Source organism: Lytechinus variegatus, chromosome 7, assembly GCF_018143015.1.
Source record: "Lytechinus variegatus isolate NC3 chromosome 7, Lvar_3.0, whole genome shotgun sequence".
Classification (NCBI taxonomy): Eukaryota; Metazoa; Echinodermata; class Echinoidea; order Temnopleuroida; family Toxopneustidae; genus Lytechinus; species Lytechinus variegatus.
The window spans coordinates 20,065,281-20,088,210 of NC_054746.1; the positions used below are offsets into that span (position 1 = coordinate 20,065,281).

Here is a 22,930-nt window from a genome sequence, read left to right on the forward strand (position 1 = left end):
TTTTAATGGTCTTTATGAGGATTTTTTTTTCAATTATGTGTCTGATTAACAATGAATGCAAAAGAAAAAATAATAATATCTTCCAAGAATTTATGACAATTTTTTTACTACAGAACATGTATGGAGAGATGCTGCCATATGAAATCATAAGATAAAAATGCCTATTTCTGCTATTCTTAGATAGATTTTCATCATACTTTCTTTCATCCTTTTTATTTTATCAAAACCAGGCTGAATCAGGAGGAACTTTACTTTGAAAAATCATGCCTTTTGATGCTACTTGGAGCCTCATTTAGGTGTGAACAAAACTATTTTGCAAATTTCACAAGGGCCCAGGGAAAATAAGAGGAAGGAAGACAAATGGGGATTGAGCCAATTGTTCTCATATTATGGCTGGAAAATATTGACACTGTGAATAATGAGTTTTGAAAGTAGGGAATATCCCTTGCAAAGGAGAAAAACCATTTTATGACACTGTAATAAGAAAAGACAAGTTAACATCCTATATTTCCATTCCATAATCCAATTTTATGAGTATGGAATTCACATGGGGATGTGCATTTATTCTGAGAAAATAATTTGAATATTGTTGTTTTTTATTAAATAGCAAATAGATTTTGATAGAATCAGGGTTGATCTGCAATTCATCTTCTAGTGACATGTGTGACTCTATTAACAAGGGATCTACTTGAAAACATCACAGATGGATAAAAGCATAGAAAAAACGATGGTCTTTAATAATCAAACAATACCAGCTTTTAAGGCTTGAAAGTACTGAAGGAGAAAAGCATAAGATATTTTCATGGGCTTTTTCTTTTACCCACATTTAATTTAATTATTTACATTTGAAATTTATTTCATATTTTTAATCTTTAACATATTTAATGCATCAAGCTTCATTAATACTTAACATGAGTACACATGGTACTGTATTTTGATTTATCACGATCTAAAACAAGAATAAAATTCATAGAGGCAGGTATTCTGAAGTCAGGTTTAACTTAGACCATATAGTCTAACTCTGTGCTAAAATTATGGGAAGCAAAACATTTCAAAATTTTCTTTACAGTGAATGCTCCTCATGTTTACTGTGCTGTTTAATAATTCGTTAATGGTGAAGACAACTCTTATACTTATCCTTCCCAGGCAGTTAACAATGTTATGGGAGTCAAATGAGCTGATACATTGAACCCCTACTGTTAGAGATTTATGTAAGAACTGGCATTCCATAGTTCAACCACAAATTAAATTCAGATTTTAAATTAAACCTGATTTCAGAATACAGGCCATACAAAACATAATTCATTTCAACATGCACAAAATTGTACATCGCATCTCTCCTTCCCTTTTAGAAAGATTTTTTTTCCTTCTTATTTATTTGTTTCTCACCAAGTTTGATAGAAATTTATATCCCCCTCCCCCCACCATTTCATGACAAGTGGAATGCCTCTGGCCGTCTCACCTGCGTCACGCGATTCAATATAGCAGCAGTGCTGACTTTGAAAACTACTATAACTCGCACAAGATGTTCAGTGATACTTGGTTACTCTTATTTCCACGTTTTATGAACTAGACCAATACACTTACAGAGATAGGATGGTAATTCAACAAATCCCCCCCAATGTGGCCAAAGTTCATTGACCTCACATGACCTTTGACCTTGATCATGTGACCTGAAACTTGCACAGGATATTCAGTGATACTTGATTACTCTTATGTCCAAGATTCAAAAGTCAGATCAATAAACTTGCAAAGTTATGATGGTAATTCAACAGATACCCCCATTATGGCCAAAGTTCATTGACCTTTGACCTTGGTCATGTGACCTAACATGCGCACAGGATCTTCAGTGATACTTGATTACTCTTACGTCCAAGTTTTATGAACTAGACCAACATACTTTCAAAGTTATGATGGTAATTCAACAAATACCCCAAATTCGGCCAAAGTTCATTGACCCTAGATGACCTTTGACCTTGGTTATGTGACATGAAACTCATGCAGGATTTTTAGTGATACTTGATTAACCTTATGTCCAATGCTACTGAACTAGGTCCATATATTTTCTAAGTTATGATGACATTTCAAAAACTTAACCTAAGGTTAAGATTTTGATGTTGATTCCCCCAACATGGTCTAAGTTCATTGACCCTAAATGACCTTTGACCTTGGTCATGTGACATGAAACTCTATAAGGATGTTCTGTAATACTTGATTAACCTTATGGCCAAGTTTCATGAACTAGGTCCATATACTTTCTAAGTTATGATGTCATTTCAAAAACTTAACCTTAGGTTAAGATTTGATATTGACGCTGCCGCCGCCATCGGAAAAGCGGCGCCTATAGTCTCACTCTGCTATGCTGCTATGCAGGTGAGACAAAAATGTTTATCCAGCCCTTCAATGTACACGTATTTTACCACTTTCACAATAATCAACAATCAGTCAATAAACTTTGTATTACGAAGATAAGATTAATGATGATACATGCATCTATAGTAGATGTGGACATATTGTTCCTCTTTTCCTGATTCCTTCAATATAAAGGTTTTTAACGTTTTTTTACCTTTATCATTTAGCATTTTACTTAAACATCTAAAAACACAGAGCATGTTTGTAATACAGTTGTATGAAGTTGTGGATTTTTTTAGTCAATGAGCACAATGAGTCCCGAAAAAGCCTAGAATTGCCAGGAGTGGAGATCCTTCTGCCCTACATGCCACCAGGCATAATGGGCAGTAAGTAAGTGAAGTGTAGATTTGTGCACATGTTTAGAACAAATTATCTACAATGTTCTAATTCAAAGTAATCACTGAATTATCAAAAAAATGAATGAAATTGGTGCATTACCAGCTGCAAATCAAAATATCTCACACTTACATGAAAGTGCGCCAAGTGCCAACTGCTACACCAATAAGCAAGGTATTTTTGGATATTGCTTTGCGAGGAGACTATTGATACTCTGTTTCCCCCGTTGCATTGCAAATTGTTTACAACCACTGGACTTCCAGTACTGTACATGGAATGTGTTTGTATTCATCAATTATTTGAGTGAATAAAGGGCAGGCATTGCTTCATTGTTGATCAAAATAAATTTTGTACTTTATGTCTTTGTGCAAATAATGATACCAATATACAATGAGCCGACATTTAAAAGAATCATTCACATCAAAGCATAATGTTTCTGAGAATGTTATGGGTGATCTGGGCTATCATGAGTGGAAATTGCCTAACGCCTAGATGGATTAAGTTGATGATATGGGGTTGCAATGATATCGGGATAAGACTCTGGTTATCACATTTTAAGTGGAACGCCTCTGGCAGTCTCGCCTGAATACGCGATTTGATATAGCAGCAATGCTGACATTCAAAACAGCTATTGATTATTCACAAAAGAAAACACTAATATTATAATAAAATATATCCATTGACCCAAAATGACCTATTACCATGATCATGTGACCTAAGACGTGTGCAAAACAATCATTCATACTTGATTACCCTTAAAGGTCAAGTCCACCCCAGAAAAATGTTGATTTGAATAAATAGAGAAAAATCAAACAAGCGGAATGCTGAAAATTTCATCGAAATCAGATGTAGAAAAAGTCATGGCACTTTAAAGTTTTCTTTATTTTTAACAGAACAGTGATATGCACAACTCAGTGATGCAGAGGAGTCGGTGCTTGGCTACCACTCACTAATTCTTTTGTTTTTTATTGTTTGAATTATACAATATTTCATTTCTTACAGATTTGACAATAAGGACCAACTTGACTGAACCATATAGTATTAAACAATGCTAATTCCACATATTCTGGGAGGAATTAATTGTTGTTTCACTTTACAATGAGGGGAAAATTTCATATTTCAAATAATAAAATACAAAAGAAATAGTAAGTGGATGATGTCATTAGTCTCCTCATTTGCATACCAACCAGGATGTGCATATAACTGTTTTGTGAAATTAAGCGAAACTTTAAAATGTCATAACTTTCTTATTTTACATCCCATTTTGATGAAATTTTCAGTGTTATGCTCGTTGGATTTTTCTCTTTTTATAATTTATTCAAATCAACTTTTGTTGGGGTGGACTTGTCCTTTAAGTCCATGATTCATGACATTGGATTCTAAATCTAAATCGGAAGCGAAGTGGGTTATCCCAGCAGCAATTCTTGACCGCGATTAGGCCCTAACGGCATAAGCTCCAGATCGGAGCTAGACCAAAAGCTTCCCTCTCTGTTATATTGGTTGTTCCGCTGAACTCTGTTGGCTCCACTCACCAAATACAAAGACCGAAGTTTTAGCTCAATCTGTACAGGGACTCAATGGCCATACGTTTATGTATTAAGCTTGGATAAACCAGGGAGTGGGAGTTGTGTGACAGCAGCTGTTTTTTCCCCTTTTAGATTTATTTTTTCCCGCTTTAGTGCCTTTCAGGCCAAAGCAGAATAATAATCTTTATTTTGGTCCAGTTTTTTTTTATATATTTTTATGAAATAAAGACAAATATCTATGGGCACTGTCGGGGGGATTTTGCAATGTTAATCCCCTACTGGCAGCTGCACGAACACGATCTCACTTAACCACAATCACGACAAAATCCACACATCGTGACTGCTCTTCACTCCTTCACACTCAATCGTAAACCTCGCCCCGGTCCTTCCCGGCTGGTCTGGTGGGGTACGGTCGATCGGCCATATCGAAATCATTCACAAGCAAGTCATGTTTTGCTGCCCTCTACGTTTGAAGATGTACAGCCGGATCTTGAAATCCAAAATGGCGGATAGAACGAAGTCGTTGACTGCTCGAAGTGATGTCCAAAGCCCCCCAAAATTATCTATAAAATTTCATTCAACCGTAAAATAATGCTAAAAATGTGACAGGTGAGGATGTAATCATGTTAAATAAACCCCTCAAAAAAAGGTTGGAAATCTGTGTTTGGCCATTAATTTCTCCCAACTCCCAATTTTACACAATGCGTATTTTACATCCTTCAAAAGATCATTTAATTCTCTTTGAAATGATACCATGCTTGTTATGATCATGCCATCACGAAAAGAGCAGGATTTAAAATGTGTTAGATGAGGTCTGAATTGAAAAGCTGCAAAAACGAGCAAAACAAATTTGGAAATCTGAGTTTGGCCATTAATTTCTCCCAACTCCCAATTTTATACAATGCATATTTGATTTCATTCAAAATATCATTTTATTTCTCTTTAAAATGATACCATGCTTGTTATGATCATGCCATCACGAAAAGAACAGGATTCAAAAGTGTTGGATGAGGTCTGAATTGAAAAGCTGCAAAACGAGCAGAAATAGTCATGAAGGGTCAATACAGAACATGATTCTTTTGTGTCAATAGAGATGAAAATCTATTCAAATCAAGCCCCTGCTTCTGTAGTGATGGAAAATGAGATAACATGGTTTGAAATACCCATGCATGTTTGTTTGTTATGTTTTTGCTTGTGCAGAGGTGTGTTTGATTCCATGTTAATGTTGATGTTAAGGTGCATGAAAACAATTAAAAGAAACTGCTGAGAAACTCACTCATCACCACAGAAAAATAACAGCGACTTTCAATATTGTGTCATTTTGCAACTTTTGAAATTTGACCTTGCACCACATTTCAAGCACTGCACCTCCATGTGAACCACAATCATATCATGAAGGGTATCATTCTAAAGAAATTGATATATTCATCGATATTAATCACACATTGATATTTACTAAAACTGAGTAGAGATTATCGATCAAAATCAAAAGAAACTGCTGAGAAACTCACTCATAACCACGGAAAAAAGAACAGTGACTTTCAATATTGTGTCATTTTGCAGCTCTTGAATTTTGACCTTGCCCCACATTTCAAGGCACTGCACCTCCATGTGAACCATAATCATATCATGTAGGGTATCATTTTAAAGAAAATTAAATGTTTTATTCATTGATATTAATTACACATTGATATTAATTAAAACCGAGTAGAGATTATTGATCAAAGTGAAATTTCCAAACTTTTTTTGAGGAGTTTATATTTGTCAAAATATTTTTTGTATCCGCATAGATCCGATTAGAGCGGATTCTACTGCGTTGTTGGTACAGTGGCAGATACAAATTTTGACCAGCGCGAGTGTTAACGTGTGTTATTGCTACTGAATAGGTATACGGAATCGTTAATTTTTTTATGTACACCAAGTCTATGGGAAACAGAATTTCCGTTTTCTGACATGCCACAACGGAATTTAAGATTTTCTGAAACGGAAAATCACTGTCCCTAATTTCACCTGCAGTCAAGACCTCTTCTCACTATGCTAGCGAGAGGCACTGATAACGGAAGGGGAATTTGAACGATTATCAGCCAATAGTTTGACTAGTCTAGACTCACAGACCCTTTACTGACTAAACAAAACGATGTCTATGGATTACACATGAGCGGTGCTAGATTAAAAGGTGCTAAAATGTCCCGCTTCAACCACTGAACTGAAAATATTTCTAGTTCAGTGGTTGAAGCGGGACATTTTAGCACTTTTTAATCGAGCACCGCTCATGATTTTGCCTATACGCATCACGTAACTAGGTTGCATTAACAAAGGATCAAAGATGGCGACGACAACAAATGTAAGTAAACTCTCTTTTACTTTTATTATTTTATCGCATTTTGTCCTCATTTGTAACCATAACTAAGCTTTTTCGGTATTGATATTTTCAATACCGGTATTACTAATGGCTTCAATACCGGTATACCGACTAATACCGAGTAAAATTCCCAATTCATTACGCAAACAGTGTCAAATGTTTGTTTAGCCCTGATATGGCCTCGGATAAAGAGTGGGTGCTTGCGGTCAGCTGAGGAATGCTCCGCACGGTCCGTTCTCATTGACAGAAACTTTCTCGAACATAAAATATTTTCATTGATAAAAAAAAATATGACGAAGTCGAGACTTGAGCCATGTCATTATCAAATGGAAATAATCTTGATTTGTTTAAAAGCGAGAGAGTAGAAAACAAATGATCGTATCGTATAAAGTCCCAAACTCCCAACAAAGACAGACCTGATTAAAAAAAAATTGCCAACATGTTTCTTCCCCAAAAGTTAACGATCGTGCTATCTTTCCATCACCAAATTGATTTTGAACTTTCGTGAGGGAGTTACATACACTTTTACAGTCCTGTGCATTTGCGCGAAATTATCTCAGCAAGCAGTGGCACAATCACTGAATTGAAATCGATTAAGTTACCAAATGATATTCCGCACCTACTCACTGCTAGTCTGCTTCCATACATGCTAAATGTTGCGTGCCGCCCCAGTTCCAACCCCAAAATTCCCTGCTGAACGGACGTCGGCGCGGCGTAAACTTCCATTCATATCATCGAAAGGTGGGCCATGTTCGAACCCCACTCATTCGCATTCGGGGAGATTCGCCCCTTTTGTTTACCCTACCCGACTCTACACCACACATCAACACGTGTTCGACGAAGGTTTCAAGTTTGTTGACCTCAAAGTTACGAGACGTCTGTCTCGTAAATAACTTTTCTGATGTCGTCTTTGTTGTGCTGACTCACCCTCTCTCTCTCTCTCTCCCGTCTAATGTCCCTCGACCGGCTCGACCTATCATTTTCCCCCTCTTTTGTGTCGGCCCGCCTCATGCAGTCTTCACCCCATCTCTTTTTATTTATTTCTTGATTTTGTTTTCCTTCAACTCCACAGTCCCTTTATTCCCCTTTCTTTCCAGTTGGTCTATCTTCTCCCCTTCCTCACTCCCTCTCTCTCCGATTACCCCAAACAATCAACCTCTCCTCCAAGTAACGATCTTCCCTTCTTTTTCTATTTATTTCGCCCACAAGTCCAGATCAATAAATACTCTTTCTCTCTCATTTTGATAATCTTAGTTCTTATATCAGCTTTCACACATGCCAACATTGAGTTGATAATCAACCATCGTTATCATTAAAAAAAATATTTGTATGATTCATCGTTATCATCACACCACCATCATAATTCCTGATTTCATGATCAACTCCCATTCGCTCACCCTCTCTTGAATTATTAAAAAGTGAAACATTGTGGTTGATAGCAAGAGTACTATATTTATTACTGTATGTACAACTACTTACTTAACAACAACGATGCATATCAAAACAGCTTAGGTCTAAATTTAATGGTGAATATGCCTCTTATAACGTCCAACATTTTTGTTCACATAATTATTTTCTAAATAAAGAAATATATATGTTGGCGCGGCCAGGACACTGTGTTTGGAGCTCTTTCTCGAAATTCTGTTTGTAACATCTGCACTCCGATAGTAAAGCAAATTATATTATTATGTACATGTATAAATTATCCATATACGATTGACACAAACGCTTAAAGTTTTTCATTTACAGAGCAAAAAAAGAAAAAAAAGATAAGTTTTTGATGTTGCTGACTTGTTAAGAGTCAACAACTTCATGATTATATCCTTTTTTGCTCTGCTATAGCTTTAGATTGACATTGCCTGTTCGTTTACAACAAAGAGGGAAACAACGAGAAGTAGACATTCAAAAAAGCGAGCAGGAAAAAATCAGGATGCATGAAAATAATATGAGAAATAAATAATAGGAATGCGTGACTAACAGACACTCTCTCGCTCGGTGCCATATAGCAAGACCTGCGCGCCCATGCTTGGTATTGACTTGTCTCCGATATGTCCAAAGAAATTTTCATAACTTGTAAAGAAAAAAGTTGAAAATGTATATAAATGAATATAGTAAATCATGTAGACACTGATAAAAAAAGAACATTGGAAAGGTTAGGTATCTAAGGTTCTAAACAATCATTTAGTCTATGCAATAGTTGATACAATGATTACAAATTTTCTGCAAGGAAAACAAGCATATTCACTTTGGATGGTTTGAGCAGCGATCTTTTGGGTGTCACAATATTCCCGGCTGTGCTAAATACACGCTCGGATGGGCAACTTGTTGCGCAAATGCAAAGATATTTTTTTGCAAATTTTGACAAAGATGGAAACAGCCTTTCATTGAGTTTCCACCAAAGTAGGGGGTCTTGGTCTCCATCTTCGGTATCTTCAGCGAGGTATCGATCGATTTCGTTGTTTACCTGCTGTTGGACAGTTAATCGAGGGGTTGCCACGGTGCTTTTTTTAGCAAGTAGATTTCCGAGGGACATTTTTTTAGGCGGGGGCGGCATTGGTTGGTCATTGTCCCCTGGTGCAGTTTCATCGTTGGCGGATACATTAGAAACGAGAGTTACTACTTCATCGATAACTTTGCGTTTTAGTTCATCTCGCTCTTCATCTTCAATGTGATTCATTTTATAACGCGGGTCAATAAACGCTGACTTAGCTAGCATCCATTGCATGCTTTCCCTTTCATACTGACGGAGTATCTTGGTCAGCATGTCCCTTTTCATGGCCATTGTAAGGTCTGGTTCATCTTCTTCATGTTTTAGAGCATCATGTTCAAGATGATCAAGCATTGGTAGAAGGGATGATGAGGTGACATAGTCCTCTCCAGACAATATATCAGTAAAAGCAGCGACGGGAGATAGGGCTTTGTCAACTGCTTCCAAGACAGACATGACTCCATAGTTAAGATTGTGTGTTGTCCTGGGGTCTTGTGCAAGTACTCGACGAATCGCCGGAGCCTGCTCGATCATTCTACGAATCATCTGATGTTTTGCTCCCCATCTTGTTACACAGTCCTGTCGAAAGAAAAGTGAATAAATAAATAATAAAAATGTACAGTAGGCCTGTATTAAACATTATTTTTCTACCCCAATTATCATTCTATGCTTATATTTACAAATCATGTTACATTATCATGCATCGGGTAACGTCTCTTCGTATTTGTTTTTCATAATTGTCTATATATATAATTGTTTAATGAAATAAGAAATAAAAAGTGAAATTTGAAACTCTTATTTTTTTTTTGGGGGGGGTGAAGAAAAAACTTTTTTCTTCAAAATTCCAACCAGTTGTGGACTGTCTACCTAATATGGAATTTTATAAATGTAGTGATTGATAGGTAGGCCTATACGGCCGGAAATACCCTTAATTTAAATTACAAGATGTGAAATTTGCAAATGGATGACAAATAAAATATTTTGTCTCAGTATGAATAAAGAACGTTAACTTACCACTATGAGCGAATGCCTTGGAAGATCAAGTTCAGCTTGAGCTCTGGCAAGCTCCCGTCGTTTGTTCCAGCTGTGGGAAAAACTAGCAACAATGTTCTTACACATCCCAATTGCATGACTTGTTCGGGTTGTATTATTTTTCAGACAATTGTTTACTGCAAGGTTAAGATTGTGGCCAAAGCAACTTAACCATGGCCACTCCAACTTTTCCATGCAAGACACGATATTTGCGCCATTGTCAGTTGTCATGCACGCTAGTTTCAACTCGTCCAAGTTCCATTCAGCAAATGTCTCCTTCAGCGCATCTTTTATATTGTCCGCGGTATGATTTTCTGGGAAAAATGATGTTGCCAAACATCTGGAGATCAATTTCCACTCCTTTGAGATGAAGTGGATAGTACAACTCATGTAAGGAGCCATGGTTGTACTCGACCACAGGTCCGTTGTTGCAGAAAAATATTCTGCTTCCTCGACCTCTTTCTGAATTTTGGTTCGAACAGAGTTATAAAGAGCCGGGAGAGCAGTCTCTGTAAAATACTTTTTCCCGGGAAGTGTATATCGGGAGTCAAATGCTTGTAGCATTTCCCTAAATGCTGGCTTGTCCACTGTGTACATGGGGAGCATCCCTTTGGCTAGATACTTCGCCACACAGTCTGTCAAATGTTTCCACCTCCGATCTTCATGACTATATTTTGCTGCCCGAGCTTGAACATCGGCTAGCGTTGGTTGTTGCGACGTCGAGGCGGTGGATGATGTCCGTTTATTAGTAGGTTGCCGTAACTCACTTGCCTGCTTTGGGTGTTTGCTTTTAAGGTGAGACATCAAGTTTGATGTATTCCCCCCTTTCGCAGCACAATCACGTCCACAAATTTTACAAGTGGCCTTGTCTGGGTTGATAACTTTCCCATCTTCTCCACACTTGAACCCAAAATGTACCCAAACGGGAGACGTTGCACCCTTTTTCGGTATTAAGTTGAGGTTCTCCATTATGAAATTAAGCGTATAAGTATGTATTATCGAGAGCGATGGGTAAGAGTGAGAAAATTATTCGGATGAGCTTAATATATATACTGGATCTAACAGGAAAATTACAGGCATGGTCTTTCTGTTTTAATTACACTGTTGGCAGATTTATTTACTAGTACTGCAGAATCCAAAACCAAACACTAACTTAAAATTAAGGCGAGGGATTGGCACCTTATGATTCCATCATTTTGATTTATTTAGTAACGGAATCAGGAATACAATGTATTTTCCTGTTTCTTGATGATGTGGGTAATTTGGGTTGTTTGGGTATTCAGAAAAGATACGTATATCTCCGTCAACTAGCTAGTTTACTTGACCAAAAGGCTTCCCTGATGAATGATAAACTCTCTCTTATTTTATCCAGCGGGGAGTGGGATGCCTTGGTCAAATCATCAACAGGTCTATTCTTTGTGTCTTGATTTATTGACATTCGTTCTCGATGAAGAGCGTATATATTATTTTTCTCAGAAAAAATAGCGTTAGTTATTGCTATTAGCTGAGTCTGTATTTTACACTCCAAAAACATTTTAACGACTGAGATGTTAAGCAAAATTAAGGAAAAACTCTTCAGCGGTATACATACAAATAATCATTCCAATAGTTTATCTAAATTGTCAGTTTATTCACGACCCCTTCATGCACATACAGGATGCAGCAGTGAAACAGCACCCAACACAACTCAGTGACCTCACACACAATATTCACAGCAAATTTCTTCCTTTCACAGATCATTTTCAAAATAAATTGCTTGTAAACAATAAATGGACGGTGTAACACTTTTCCCCTGTTCTTTATACTTCTACTTTATTGCCTCTTACATTAGTGCTCCGTCCCTACTAAAGCCGGGACTCACATTTCCCTGATCTGCCCATAAAACTTGGCACAATCTCGACGTATTAAAAAAAGAAAAAAAAAAGTGGAGGTCGAGATTCGGGAATCACAGCCATTCACATTTCCCTTTAAGCACATGAGTCTGGGGGGGGGGGGTGTTGAAAATTCATATTTTTATTGTTGATAATGATAACAAATTATAGTAAGCCTAAATTATAAGCTTGCCATAATTATATATACATGTAGTTCCAGGTATAAGATTATTTCAAAGAAGTCACACCTGCCCCCCCCCAAAAAAAAAAAAACCTGTGTAAAGAAAAAAAGTCTTAATCCCTGCGGTTTGTCTGTCAACGCCCCAAGGTTGACACTTCGTTGAAACTGGCTCGTTGGTTCGTTCATCAATAACACCACGTGGTCAAGAGACATGCAAGGGAGTGTTTCATAAAGAGTGTTATCGGTGATTATTTTTGTTTGTTTAGAGAGAGATGTTACAAGCGATTGCGAACCGTCGCATTTTATTGGCGGAATGAAAACTTGTTGAAAACCATTGAAAAACTCTTCATGAAATGCTCCCCCATCTCGAATCAGATCGTTCGTGCACTGTACTCCGCTGTGCACACGCTATGCTACTTGCATGCATCGGTACACCGCACGCTGAGCTGTGCCAGCGGCCGGCGAGGCTAGCTATCCGAGGCCAAAGGCAGCTGCAACGCCCAGACATCAGTCCTAGGGCGATGTCTTCATTTTGAGGTTAGATTATCGGTATTATTATTTCATGAAATATGTACAGAGAGGCAAACAACTCATTTATTTGGCTTTATTTTACTGTAAAAACAACATTGACGACGATACATGAGAAAAATACCGGTATGACATTTTCAACTTTCGGTATGACGGTATTTCGATATTGAAATTTTAGCGGCGGTATCCATACCGGTATGAAGTTCATATCGAACGATATTACTAATACCGGTATACCGAAAAAGCTTAACCATAACTATCCATTTTTTATACTTTTATACCGCATCTACTGGCAAAATACAGCTTTGTCTGCAGTCAAGTTTCCAGGTCTATCTTGTACTGTACGTTGTCTTCCTAGCTTGGATAAATCGCTATCTGTGCTATTTGTCCTTTGCTGTACCAATGCAGTGACTAGTACTAATCCCATGCATGAGCATAATGCCATGCAGACCAAAACTTGTCTAGTTTTGTTTTGAAGTGATTGACTGTTGATGCTGTGACTACTTCAGCAGGCAAAGAATTACAGTCGCTCACCACTCTAACAGTGAAGGTGTTTTGCCTCACACTCAACCTACTCCTTTTCAGAAAAAGCTTGTAAGGATGACCACGGGTTGCTTGAGTGGAAGCTGATGTGAAGAACAGATCTCTATTCACATCATCAATGCCGTGGATTATCTTATAGACTTTTTGCCAAACGTTGCCAACCGATATTTTACCCATATACAGAAGTGTTAACCTCAGATTCTAAACATAACTAGCAGTTCAATGGCGCATTTTTAGTTGCCTTGTCCCTTGGTGTGTGGAAGCCTATATGAGCGCCAGGCTTCATGGGGAGTAAGCCTACGTATAGTACATTAGTAGATGATTTTTACTCCCCAGAAGCCTCCAGGCTACCCCCCCCCCCCTCAAATTTTGGGGGGGACACGTCCCCTGCTTCCGCGGCCTGGCTATGGTCTAGATTACCCTGGACTCTGGAGAAGTGAAAATGACATCCGTTTTTCCGTAAAATTGATGACAGCCCCCATATAAAAAAAATAATAACTTGGCCGCATCCCAGATAAAATGCATCATTCAGAGTGCAATCGAGTGACACCAAAAAATGTTTGAAGGTGATGGCTTGCTTGCAGTAAACGCATTTTTTCTCATACTGACAGTGGCGGGCAGTGTGCAAAGAAGCCTAGAAGGACATGTCTGGACTGGAAGTAACCCAGGGCAGGGCCGCTCCGGCCTGCGAAGCGGGCCGGAGCTCCCGGGCCTGGGTACTTTAGCCCTAGCCCCGATTAGGCTATAAGACCCGAATCTTATCCGTCCTTGCGAGTCGAGTGTTGTGATTCCACTGCACGAACCAATTCAGCTAAAATTATGATAGATAGAAAAACAGGATTTTCATTTACAATAAACTATAAGAATAACCTTTCATAACTCACAAACATAACTTTGAAATGCTTACCTCCAAACATATACGGTACTGTGAAAAAGAGTAGAGGAAAGGTGTATTTACAGCGAATATCCTTGGTCTTCTTCGGTGAACGCCTATTCGGTCCGCAGGGTTAACCCGGAAGGTATTCCAATGTGTTCGCTCTCATGATTGGTTCAGGACTTCCTCATGCTGTTTTCAACAACCAATCGTGTTGCTTGTAATATGTTAACTAGTCTTAGGTATTGAGTGAGGCCGATGAATCAGTGGGCTGCTGCTGCGCCGATAGATCGACGCGGGGAAAGTTCGGGCAATCGAGCATCTCGCTCGCGCTGGGCATGCAGCAGTGCAGTGGTACTGCAGTGGGCAATATGCAGGTAGTAGGTGCACATGATTTCGAGGGGCCGGCCGGAGGAGCTGAGCTGAGCAAGATCGACGAAAGTGTAATACTACCCTAAGTAAAACATGTCGCTTTCCATGATGTTTGTGGAGAAAATGCTGAGGACGAGAGTGACTAACTTTGTTAGAAAATAGTTATCGCTTAAAGGTATTGTTTAACTTTGTGAGCAGCCGATTTGAAAAATTCTCAAACCAAGATGAAACATGTGTATGATCATGATGATGGTGGGCCCCAAGTCTGCGCACCTAACAATTTGAGTTAAGATTTAACATGATTTTCTTCTTATTTCACAAAATCTTTCAGTTGAAAATGTTCCTTACATCATAATGAGTTAGTGTGCCAAATATCTCATAAAAATGTGAAAGAAATATATCATTTTCTTTGAAAAAACCTCGGGCAGTCATTTTCAGATTGAAAAAAAAATGTTAGGGCTAGGCTAGGCTACCCCATGTCTGCGCACTCATTCACTTTGCACACGATTCGGCCTTCGGGGATTTTGATGACAAAAGGCTGCATTTGAGACCGTCACATGAAATGCCCTGAATTCATTATTTTTCCACCATTTTGAGTCAGATTTTTTTATGAATACCTGTCTATGCATTGAATGTGTAAAACATCGTGCTCGTTGCGTATATTCTTTTACTAGAATCGCGCAGATACGCGGGTGCGCAGACTTGGCCGACCGCGCAGACATGGAGGAACTGACCATACAAGTGCATGTACTATTAGAACTAATAAACCCTGAAAACAACCATTATTGAGAATGAAAAGCTAAAACTACAAGGCAAACCCCGATTTTGTAAATAGGTGTCTTATAGACGCCTAATAGTACACATGAATGTATGGGATGAAATTAAGATGGTGTTTCCGGTCACTTTGTATTTCAATTTTTGAAGCACTAAATAATTATTTTCGAATGCAATTTTTTCTGGGCTTCATTTTTGTAACATATCACAGACACAGGTGACAAGTGTGACGTTCTAGCTCAGATTTTTTGAAAGTCAAACCAATGTTAACCAATCACTTTAATCGTGGGCATCGAATGTGAGTGAGTGGCCGACTGAAGACGAGTGAGTCTGAGTCTGAGACCGAGTGAGAGCTCATGCAGACCCCGGTCGTGGTCAAGATTAAAAAAATTTAAACAAAAAAGTCAAGATTTAAATTTAATTAACTTGCTCTCAGACACTTCAAGAGTCAACTCAAGATCAGACTCGAGTCAGAGTCGACTTAACTTCGTTTTATTTTTCAGTTCAAGTTAATGTATGGCAGTGAGTCCAAACTTTGCGTGTGTCCATTCAGTGATTCACCCAGGCCAGTTGTGTGTCCGGACGATCAATTTTAGGAATTCAAGCGAAGTTTCATCAATTTTTAATACAAAATGTTAGGAAATATTTTATAGAACAAAACAGAAGATGATTACAACTAGATAGATTATTGAATTCATTTTTTTTTGTGTAATCCAAAGATAAAAAGAAGGCTTCAAAAATATAGTGTCCGGACACCCGACCAACCCTCCCCCCCCAAATCCTCCTTCGCGGACGGTCATTTTCTAAAAAACTAGCCAATATTCTTAAAATCTGACATTAACATGAAGAGCGACCTAAAATCAGCCTTTTGGGGCGTAAGTTTCTTTAGGATGAGTTCAGTATTCATGAAAATATTGAAAAACTATTCCAAAGAAATCTGTTATGGTTATTCTCAACAAGCATCACGATATCAGCATTTTGTAAATGTAAGCAGATATCAAAAATGTGAGTTCAATTTGGTACTGACTGATTCTATAGAATTTTGCCGTTAATCTGATATAAATATCTCACCTTTTCAGCTTGAATTTTTGTTTAAATCTAAAAATGATTAGGTCCGTGAAGTTAGGTCACTTTTTCAGAACGGTTTTCCTGCACAGCGCGCATTCGACGATTGGAATCAAATTTTGAGATCGCATTACCAGCGAAACCCCTTGTCTTACTTCACTTTTTCGTCATTGATTTTATAGTTAAAGATCTTGCTGTCAAGGTGGCAACTATTTCTTGAATTGGTTTTGTATAAATTGTGAATATTTTGTCAGCAAATTAAAGTCTGAAGAATATTTTTGAAAAGTCTGCGAAGTATGGACACCACATCATAAATGGTTAAGCAGGCCAGGCCTACCTTAACTGAGTCAGTGTGAGTGAGCATCATCAGAGATAGAGAATAAGTCTAATTGATATTGATAATGACATCATTCTTAATCTTGATGATAGACTTCATTTCAGTCATCAATTTCCAGTGAGATATAAGTTCTATCTACCGCCCTGTAATCAGGGATATGCTCCATTTAGACTTCGTCTGGTTCCGCCGCCTACCCTCCGTCAACATGGTCAATAGACCAATGACAGCCATTATTGCCTTGGGCATGTAATTGCTGGAAGTTCGACTGAGCTGACTGGAGAAAAGGGTGCGCTAGTGCACCTTTCTGGATTACTCCCTTGGTGCCTAGTTCCTCCTTTTGATGTAAAAAATGGGGCACAATGATAAAGAGAAAATAATAGTGAATACAATCAACTATTTAAGACCTACCACCTTTCCTAAATGTAGATCTATGCTGGAAATACAGAATATTTATGACAAATATTCAGGGTTACGTTTTTCTTTGATTCGCTGTCATGTTTGTAATGTAGATCTACAGCTGAGCATACGGATGTGATTGGTGCATTACAAACATGTAGACAACCTTTAAAGAACAACCTGATCTTGAATGTTTGTCATAAAATTTGGTGTTTTCCAGCATATATTTCGGAAAGGTGGTAAGCTGATTGTATTCTCATTTATTTTCTCTTATATTATTATGATCCTTTTTGCTCATCAAAAGAAGGAATTAAGCAGTAATCTAGGTGTGCTAGTGCACCCTTTTCTCCAGTCCATAGACGCTGTAGTAATGCATTGGTTGAACCTCCACCATTATGAGCCCAATGGCAGACATATGTCTATGCAGAAGGGGAACACACAAAAAATCAGAAAATGTTTTATAAAACTCTGAAACAGTGGATATGTCTAGCCTTAGACTGATATATCCGCTGTTTCAGAGGAGTTTTTAATACATTTTATGATCTTTTTTTCCTACACAGAAGGATGTGAATTGGTCTCTTAATGACACTTAACTACAGCATCTATGAAGAATAGGATGCACTAGCACACTCTCAAGATCCAACTATAAAACTCTCATTAACTATGGATAGTCCCCTCCTACCGTAGTTATTCTTTGTGAATTGGGCCTCATGGCTTGAACCTGGTCATTTGGAACTTTAATATCAAAGTGCACTATGGGAAAGAATTCTAGTCTGCAGCAGGAGCTTCAAACATTGTCATTGGAAAATTAAATGGGGCTGTGCATTTTTTATTGTCACCCTCCTCACCACTGGAATTCTGAACTGCAAAGATACATGGACAACAGTATACCGATAATCCTGTACCAATTTTCACAATTCCAAATTGTTGTTTTACACATACATTTGGTTCTTCCCTCTCCAGAAATACATTAGGATCAAGTATGGATGAGAAGACAGAAAAAGAAAAGCAGAAGTTTGTTTGCAAATTATGTAGCTTGGATTACCCTTCTTCTATACAATTTGAAGAGCATCTCTGGTCTATGCTTCACCACAAGGCTATTAACAATAAATCCAATAGGTAGGATTGTTTGATCAATAATGAATTATATTTTGATCTGTTCATAATAATAATATAAATGATGATATCTTCATTGTAGTGTAAATGCTTCATTCCACAATAGACAAAACAGTATTAAACTGTTCGTGTATGTTCATTTTATGTTCATTTGGAAGCATTAAATCTTTTTTTCTTCAATGTACATGTACAGTACCTGAACTTTTTTCTGAGGACAGTTGAAGTGCCATTTGAGGGATTAGTTTGAAGGTGTAATATAAGAGGTCATTATTTGAACCCTTCTGAATTATTTTTATGTGTGTGAAATATTCTTAATCTTACAATAGCATTGTTAAAATAAAATTTTGTTATGTGTACAGTATTTTAAAATACCAATCTTGTCCCTTTTTTTCTTTGTTCTATAGTACAAAACATCACTGCAACCTGTGTATGTTTGAAACGTACAAACTTAATGAATATGCAAAGCACCTTATCGGTGAAAAACATAAGAAGTCACTTGTTGAGAGGAGAAAAAGATTGGAAGATGCTCAGATGGTCAAACCCTCTACAACAAGGTCAGTAGGCTGCTTCTCAAACACTCAAGTCTCACATTAAGGGGTACTCCAAGCTGAAAATAATGACTGAATAATAAAGAAAAATTTATAAAGCTTAGATTTTCATCGAACTCTTGATAAAAAAAAATATTGAATTGTAAAGTTATAATATTTAGAAAACAGTTGAATGCATGCGTTCATGAATATATGCAATAAGTGAGCTGGTGAGGTCTTGTCCTCTCTTTTCTTCTTATGTTATTACATGAAATCTGTATTATGTCATGTTTCCACATGTCCATGTATGTGTAGAGCTTGTCTCCTGTGTTACAAAATAAATTTCAACACTGATGATTGTACATATTAAATCAAAAGTCGATCCTAGTTTCAGTATGCGATGGGTTTACAGGATGACTTCCCTATGGTCAACTTGCGTTGATCATCATGCTGGATGTGATTCCATCATGAAATCTGGGGGTCGTTTCATAAAGCTGTTCGTAAGATAAGAGCGACTTTAAGAACGACTGGTAAACCTTTCTACGCGCTTAATTATCGCCAATGTATATACCGTTTACCACAAGAAAGGATCACCAGTCGTTCTTAAAGTCGCTCTTAACTTACCAACAGCTTTATGAAACACCCACCTGGAATATATCTCACTTTTAAAGTTACTTTGTTATCCAAAGATATCTTCCATGGATTCCTTTATAGTTTGATTGCATGTTGAGAATCGCTAGTATGGTAGTTACCACTGGATGGCAAAGTGACCATGATAATAACCATAATGCAAAAGGGCCCTGGAGATGAGCTTCCTTAAGGGCAGGTTTCCCCAGAGGACATCTTACGCCAACACTATTTCGTTGAAGATCAGTTGATCACGTGACTAGTGGGTCACATGTGTGTCCATTTTCTAAGCTAATTATTTATCTAAACACTTCTGGATTCATATTTGGTAAGATGCAAGGCACACTAAATGTTGATATTGTTTTGGAGAAAAAAATACCAGAGCCTTGGTTTAGAGGGTACATAATATTTTTGTGTTCTTGGGGTCACATGTGTGACGTTTAAAGGTAATTAATTTCCTTTGTTATCTTCATACAATAAATTTTTCACATATTTTCCATTTAAATCATTGAAGAGGAATACAGTTATATCTTGACATAACATCAATGAAAGTTGAGAAACCAGCATTTACAATCCAGTTGAGGTCAAATTTATGTTATTTTTTGTATAATTTTCACATTTCATTATATATATTCATGCCATTCAGCTTGAAAAATTGCAAAAATCATGACAAAAATGCATTTCATGAAACTTCAGACATTACTGTATTTGTATGCAGCTTAAAATCAAGAAACTAAAACTTTATTTTTTATGAAAAAAGGGTTCACTTTTCAAAGAATGGCTCTATATTCTCTGCCAATAGGTAGTTGACAATTGCAGTTTTCATTTTTTTTTTGTCTGTACAGTGTTTCTAAGAAATTAGAAAGCCAGGTGAACCAAAGGCAGACAGACCCAAACCAGACCTTTCCAAGGCCAGTGTATCCACAGAGAAGGGGATCAAATACATTTCATGAAACTTCCTCAAGTAATGTTGGTTATCAAGAACCATCTACACAGCAGCAGAATCACAATTCATTCCCATGGCACCCACCTTTCAGGTTTCAACAACAAAGATTTGAACAGCCAAGGTATGAACACACCAGGTTTGGTTCGCCAAACATTGAGCGCTTTAGATGTAATCAACGGCCGAGGTACGGAAATCCAAAGTTTCATTACCCACCAAGGTCTGGTCCATACCCCAGGTTGGAATCCCCTTGGGTTGGAAACAACAGGTTCGAACCCCCTTGTGTTGAAAATGACCGGTTTGAACATGGAAACAACAACAGACCAACTGCACCCTCGATGGTACCCCCTTGGGTTCAGAATTCTGGATTTGAACATGGAAATAATAGACCAAATGAACCCACATCTGCACCCCCTAGGTTTGAACATGGAAACAACAGACCGACTGCACCCACATCGACACCCCCTGGCATTGAAAATTCAAGATTTGAACGGGGAAACAAACCAACGACACCCACGTCTGCACCCCCTGATGTTGAAAATTCTGGGTTTGAACGTAGAAACAACAAACCAACGACACCCACGTCTGCACCCCCAGGGGTTACAAATTTGAGGTTTGATCGTGGAAACAACAGACCAATGACACCCACATCTGCACCTCGTGGGGCCGAAAACGCCAGGTTACAAAGTGGAAATAGACCTGTATTCAATCCAAAACGGAAGATTCCCATATCAGCTCAAACTGTAAAGAACAAAAAGAATCCAAAGTTACATGCAAATGCAGACAAACAGAAGAGGAAGGAAAATAATGCCAATTTAAAAGAAGATACTGTGAAAGTATTGGAGAATACTAAAAAGCAAATGCAGCATTCTGGTGCATCTCGAGAAGTACCTACCCCCAGCAGTACCCTGAACAAGCAATCTGGCCAACATGCTCGCGGGAATCAACTCCACTCAAACACACTTTCTGTACCTAATGTCAAGGTTGTTAAAGGTCATACAACCTCTAAATCTCCTAAGATTAAAAAGAAGAATAAGCCATCCCTCCAAAAGAAGTTTCATGATATGCAAGGAAGCACTGGGAATTCTCAGAAAACTGATGTAGGAAAAGTGGAGAAGAAAAATAAGTCAAAGATGTTGTTGCATCAAAGCTCAGTTGTTTCTCGACAGTCGCCAATGAAAGACAGCACAAAAACCTCTCAACATTCCAGTTCATGTAAAGGCAATGACAATAAAAGAACACCCCAGAAAGCTGATTCTGAGACAGACAGATTTGAAAGAAATTTAAGAGATGCTCTTAATGGAAAACGTTTTGTTTCCAGTGATGAGATGGTCACGTCATCGAAGAAAGCAGTAGCTTCTGAAAAGTATGGCAAGTCTTCAACCTTTGGACCGACTTGCCAAACACAAATGGTTTCATCATCAGTAGCAAGAGTATCAAATTTCAAGAAACCTGTAAATAAACATATTAGATTTGAAGATATGCCATGTCAATCAAACATTTCGGCATCTTCGGAAGAAAAAAGAGATTCCTCAAAGATCCCAAATTGCAAGGAAAGTTCAACAACTGGCAAAGATGGCCAAGATATGAGTCCCTCACAAGGGAAAACAGACAGGAAAGCACAATTCAAGGACTCCAGAAACAAGAAAAGTGGGAAAGTGGTAAATGATGGCAAAACTCAAAGTCACATGGATAATTCAACCAGAAATCCAAGTATTGAAAACACAAATCTGATTTCCTCAACTGGGAAAAGTAAGGAACAGGTTTCAAGTAGAAGTGGTGTAACTGACAAGTGTAACAAAGTTGCCCCTAAGATATCAAGTTTTAGGGACAGTTCAAACAGAGGTGGAAGTGTGCAGGACAATAGACCTTGTTCCTGTACAAAGAACAAAAAATCAAAACACAAAGAATTTGTGATGAGTGACATGGAAAGTTCAGAATCAAACGGGTATGACCATGACACTTCCCCAATTTCCTCAACCGTCACAACGGACAGGGACTTAGTGCTCAAGGAACAAGTTAGAAGTACTATGACTGAAACTGCCAGCATTGATGTGCCATCCATTTCCAGCTCATCCTCTCCTGTCCAGAACAGTGAGCAGAACACAGGAAATCAGTCATTACTTTCAGCTGTTGGGCAGAAAGTGAACCCACGTCCAAATGTTGCCAAAGCCAGGAGCAGACTAAGGACGAAAGATGCTGAACAAACTAATGCTGGGCAGGCATTCAAGGTATTTTCATTCCTATTCTTTTTTTTTTAGAAGATTGGAAATTTATGTGAACACCCCAAACCCTTTACACAGAAAAGAAAGAGGAGAGACAATTAAAAAGATTCATTTATTCTCATGTTATACATGTAATGAAAAACTGTTATATATTTGTAAGCGTTGTCATTATCTTTAAATATATCTGCATCCACAATGTAAAAGCTTATGAATACATGCATTTCTATCTCTGCATATAAAGAAGCCTTGAAAATTCAGTCTACAAATCTCTATCTGTTCTTAATCATGGCTTTCAAAATCATAATCATAATTGATTCCCATTTTTGACTTGACATGATTTCAAGTGAACAAATGAAACGTTGAATGCCAAAGCTGAAGTGAGTCTTGTTGAAATC

General features: G+C 37.8%; 1 protein-coding gene across 3 annotated transcripts in view; it reads left to right on the top strand.

Annotated features, from left to right (window-relative positions):
* The first annotated feature begins 14,550 nt into the window (after nucleotides 1–14,550).
* The window catches only part of LOC121418686 (zinc finger protein 106-like), a 35,404-nt gene continuing 27,024 nt past the window's right edge, over nucleotides 14,551–22,930 (top strand). For 2 of the 3 annotated variants that reach the window (XM_041612671.1, XM_041612673.1), the window contains exons 1-4: nucleotides 14,551–14,700; nucleotides 18,061–18,216; nucleotides 18,618–18,767; nucleotides 20,213–22,541. In XM_041612671.1, the coding sequence (XP_041468605.1) occupies nucleotides 18,080–18,216; nucleotides 18,618–18,767; nucleotides 20,213–22,541 (2,616 nt within the window). In that variant the 5' untranslated portion in view covers nucleotides 14,551–14,700; nucleotides 18,061–18,079. Of the gene's footprint in view, nucleotides 14,701–16,433; nucleotides 16,567–18,060; nucleotides 18,217–18,617; nucleotides 18,768–20,212; nucleotides 22,542–22,930 lie in introns of those variants that run through there. The other variant, XM_041612672.1, reaches the window with a different exon arrangement.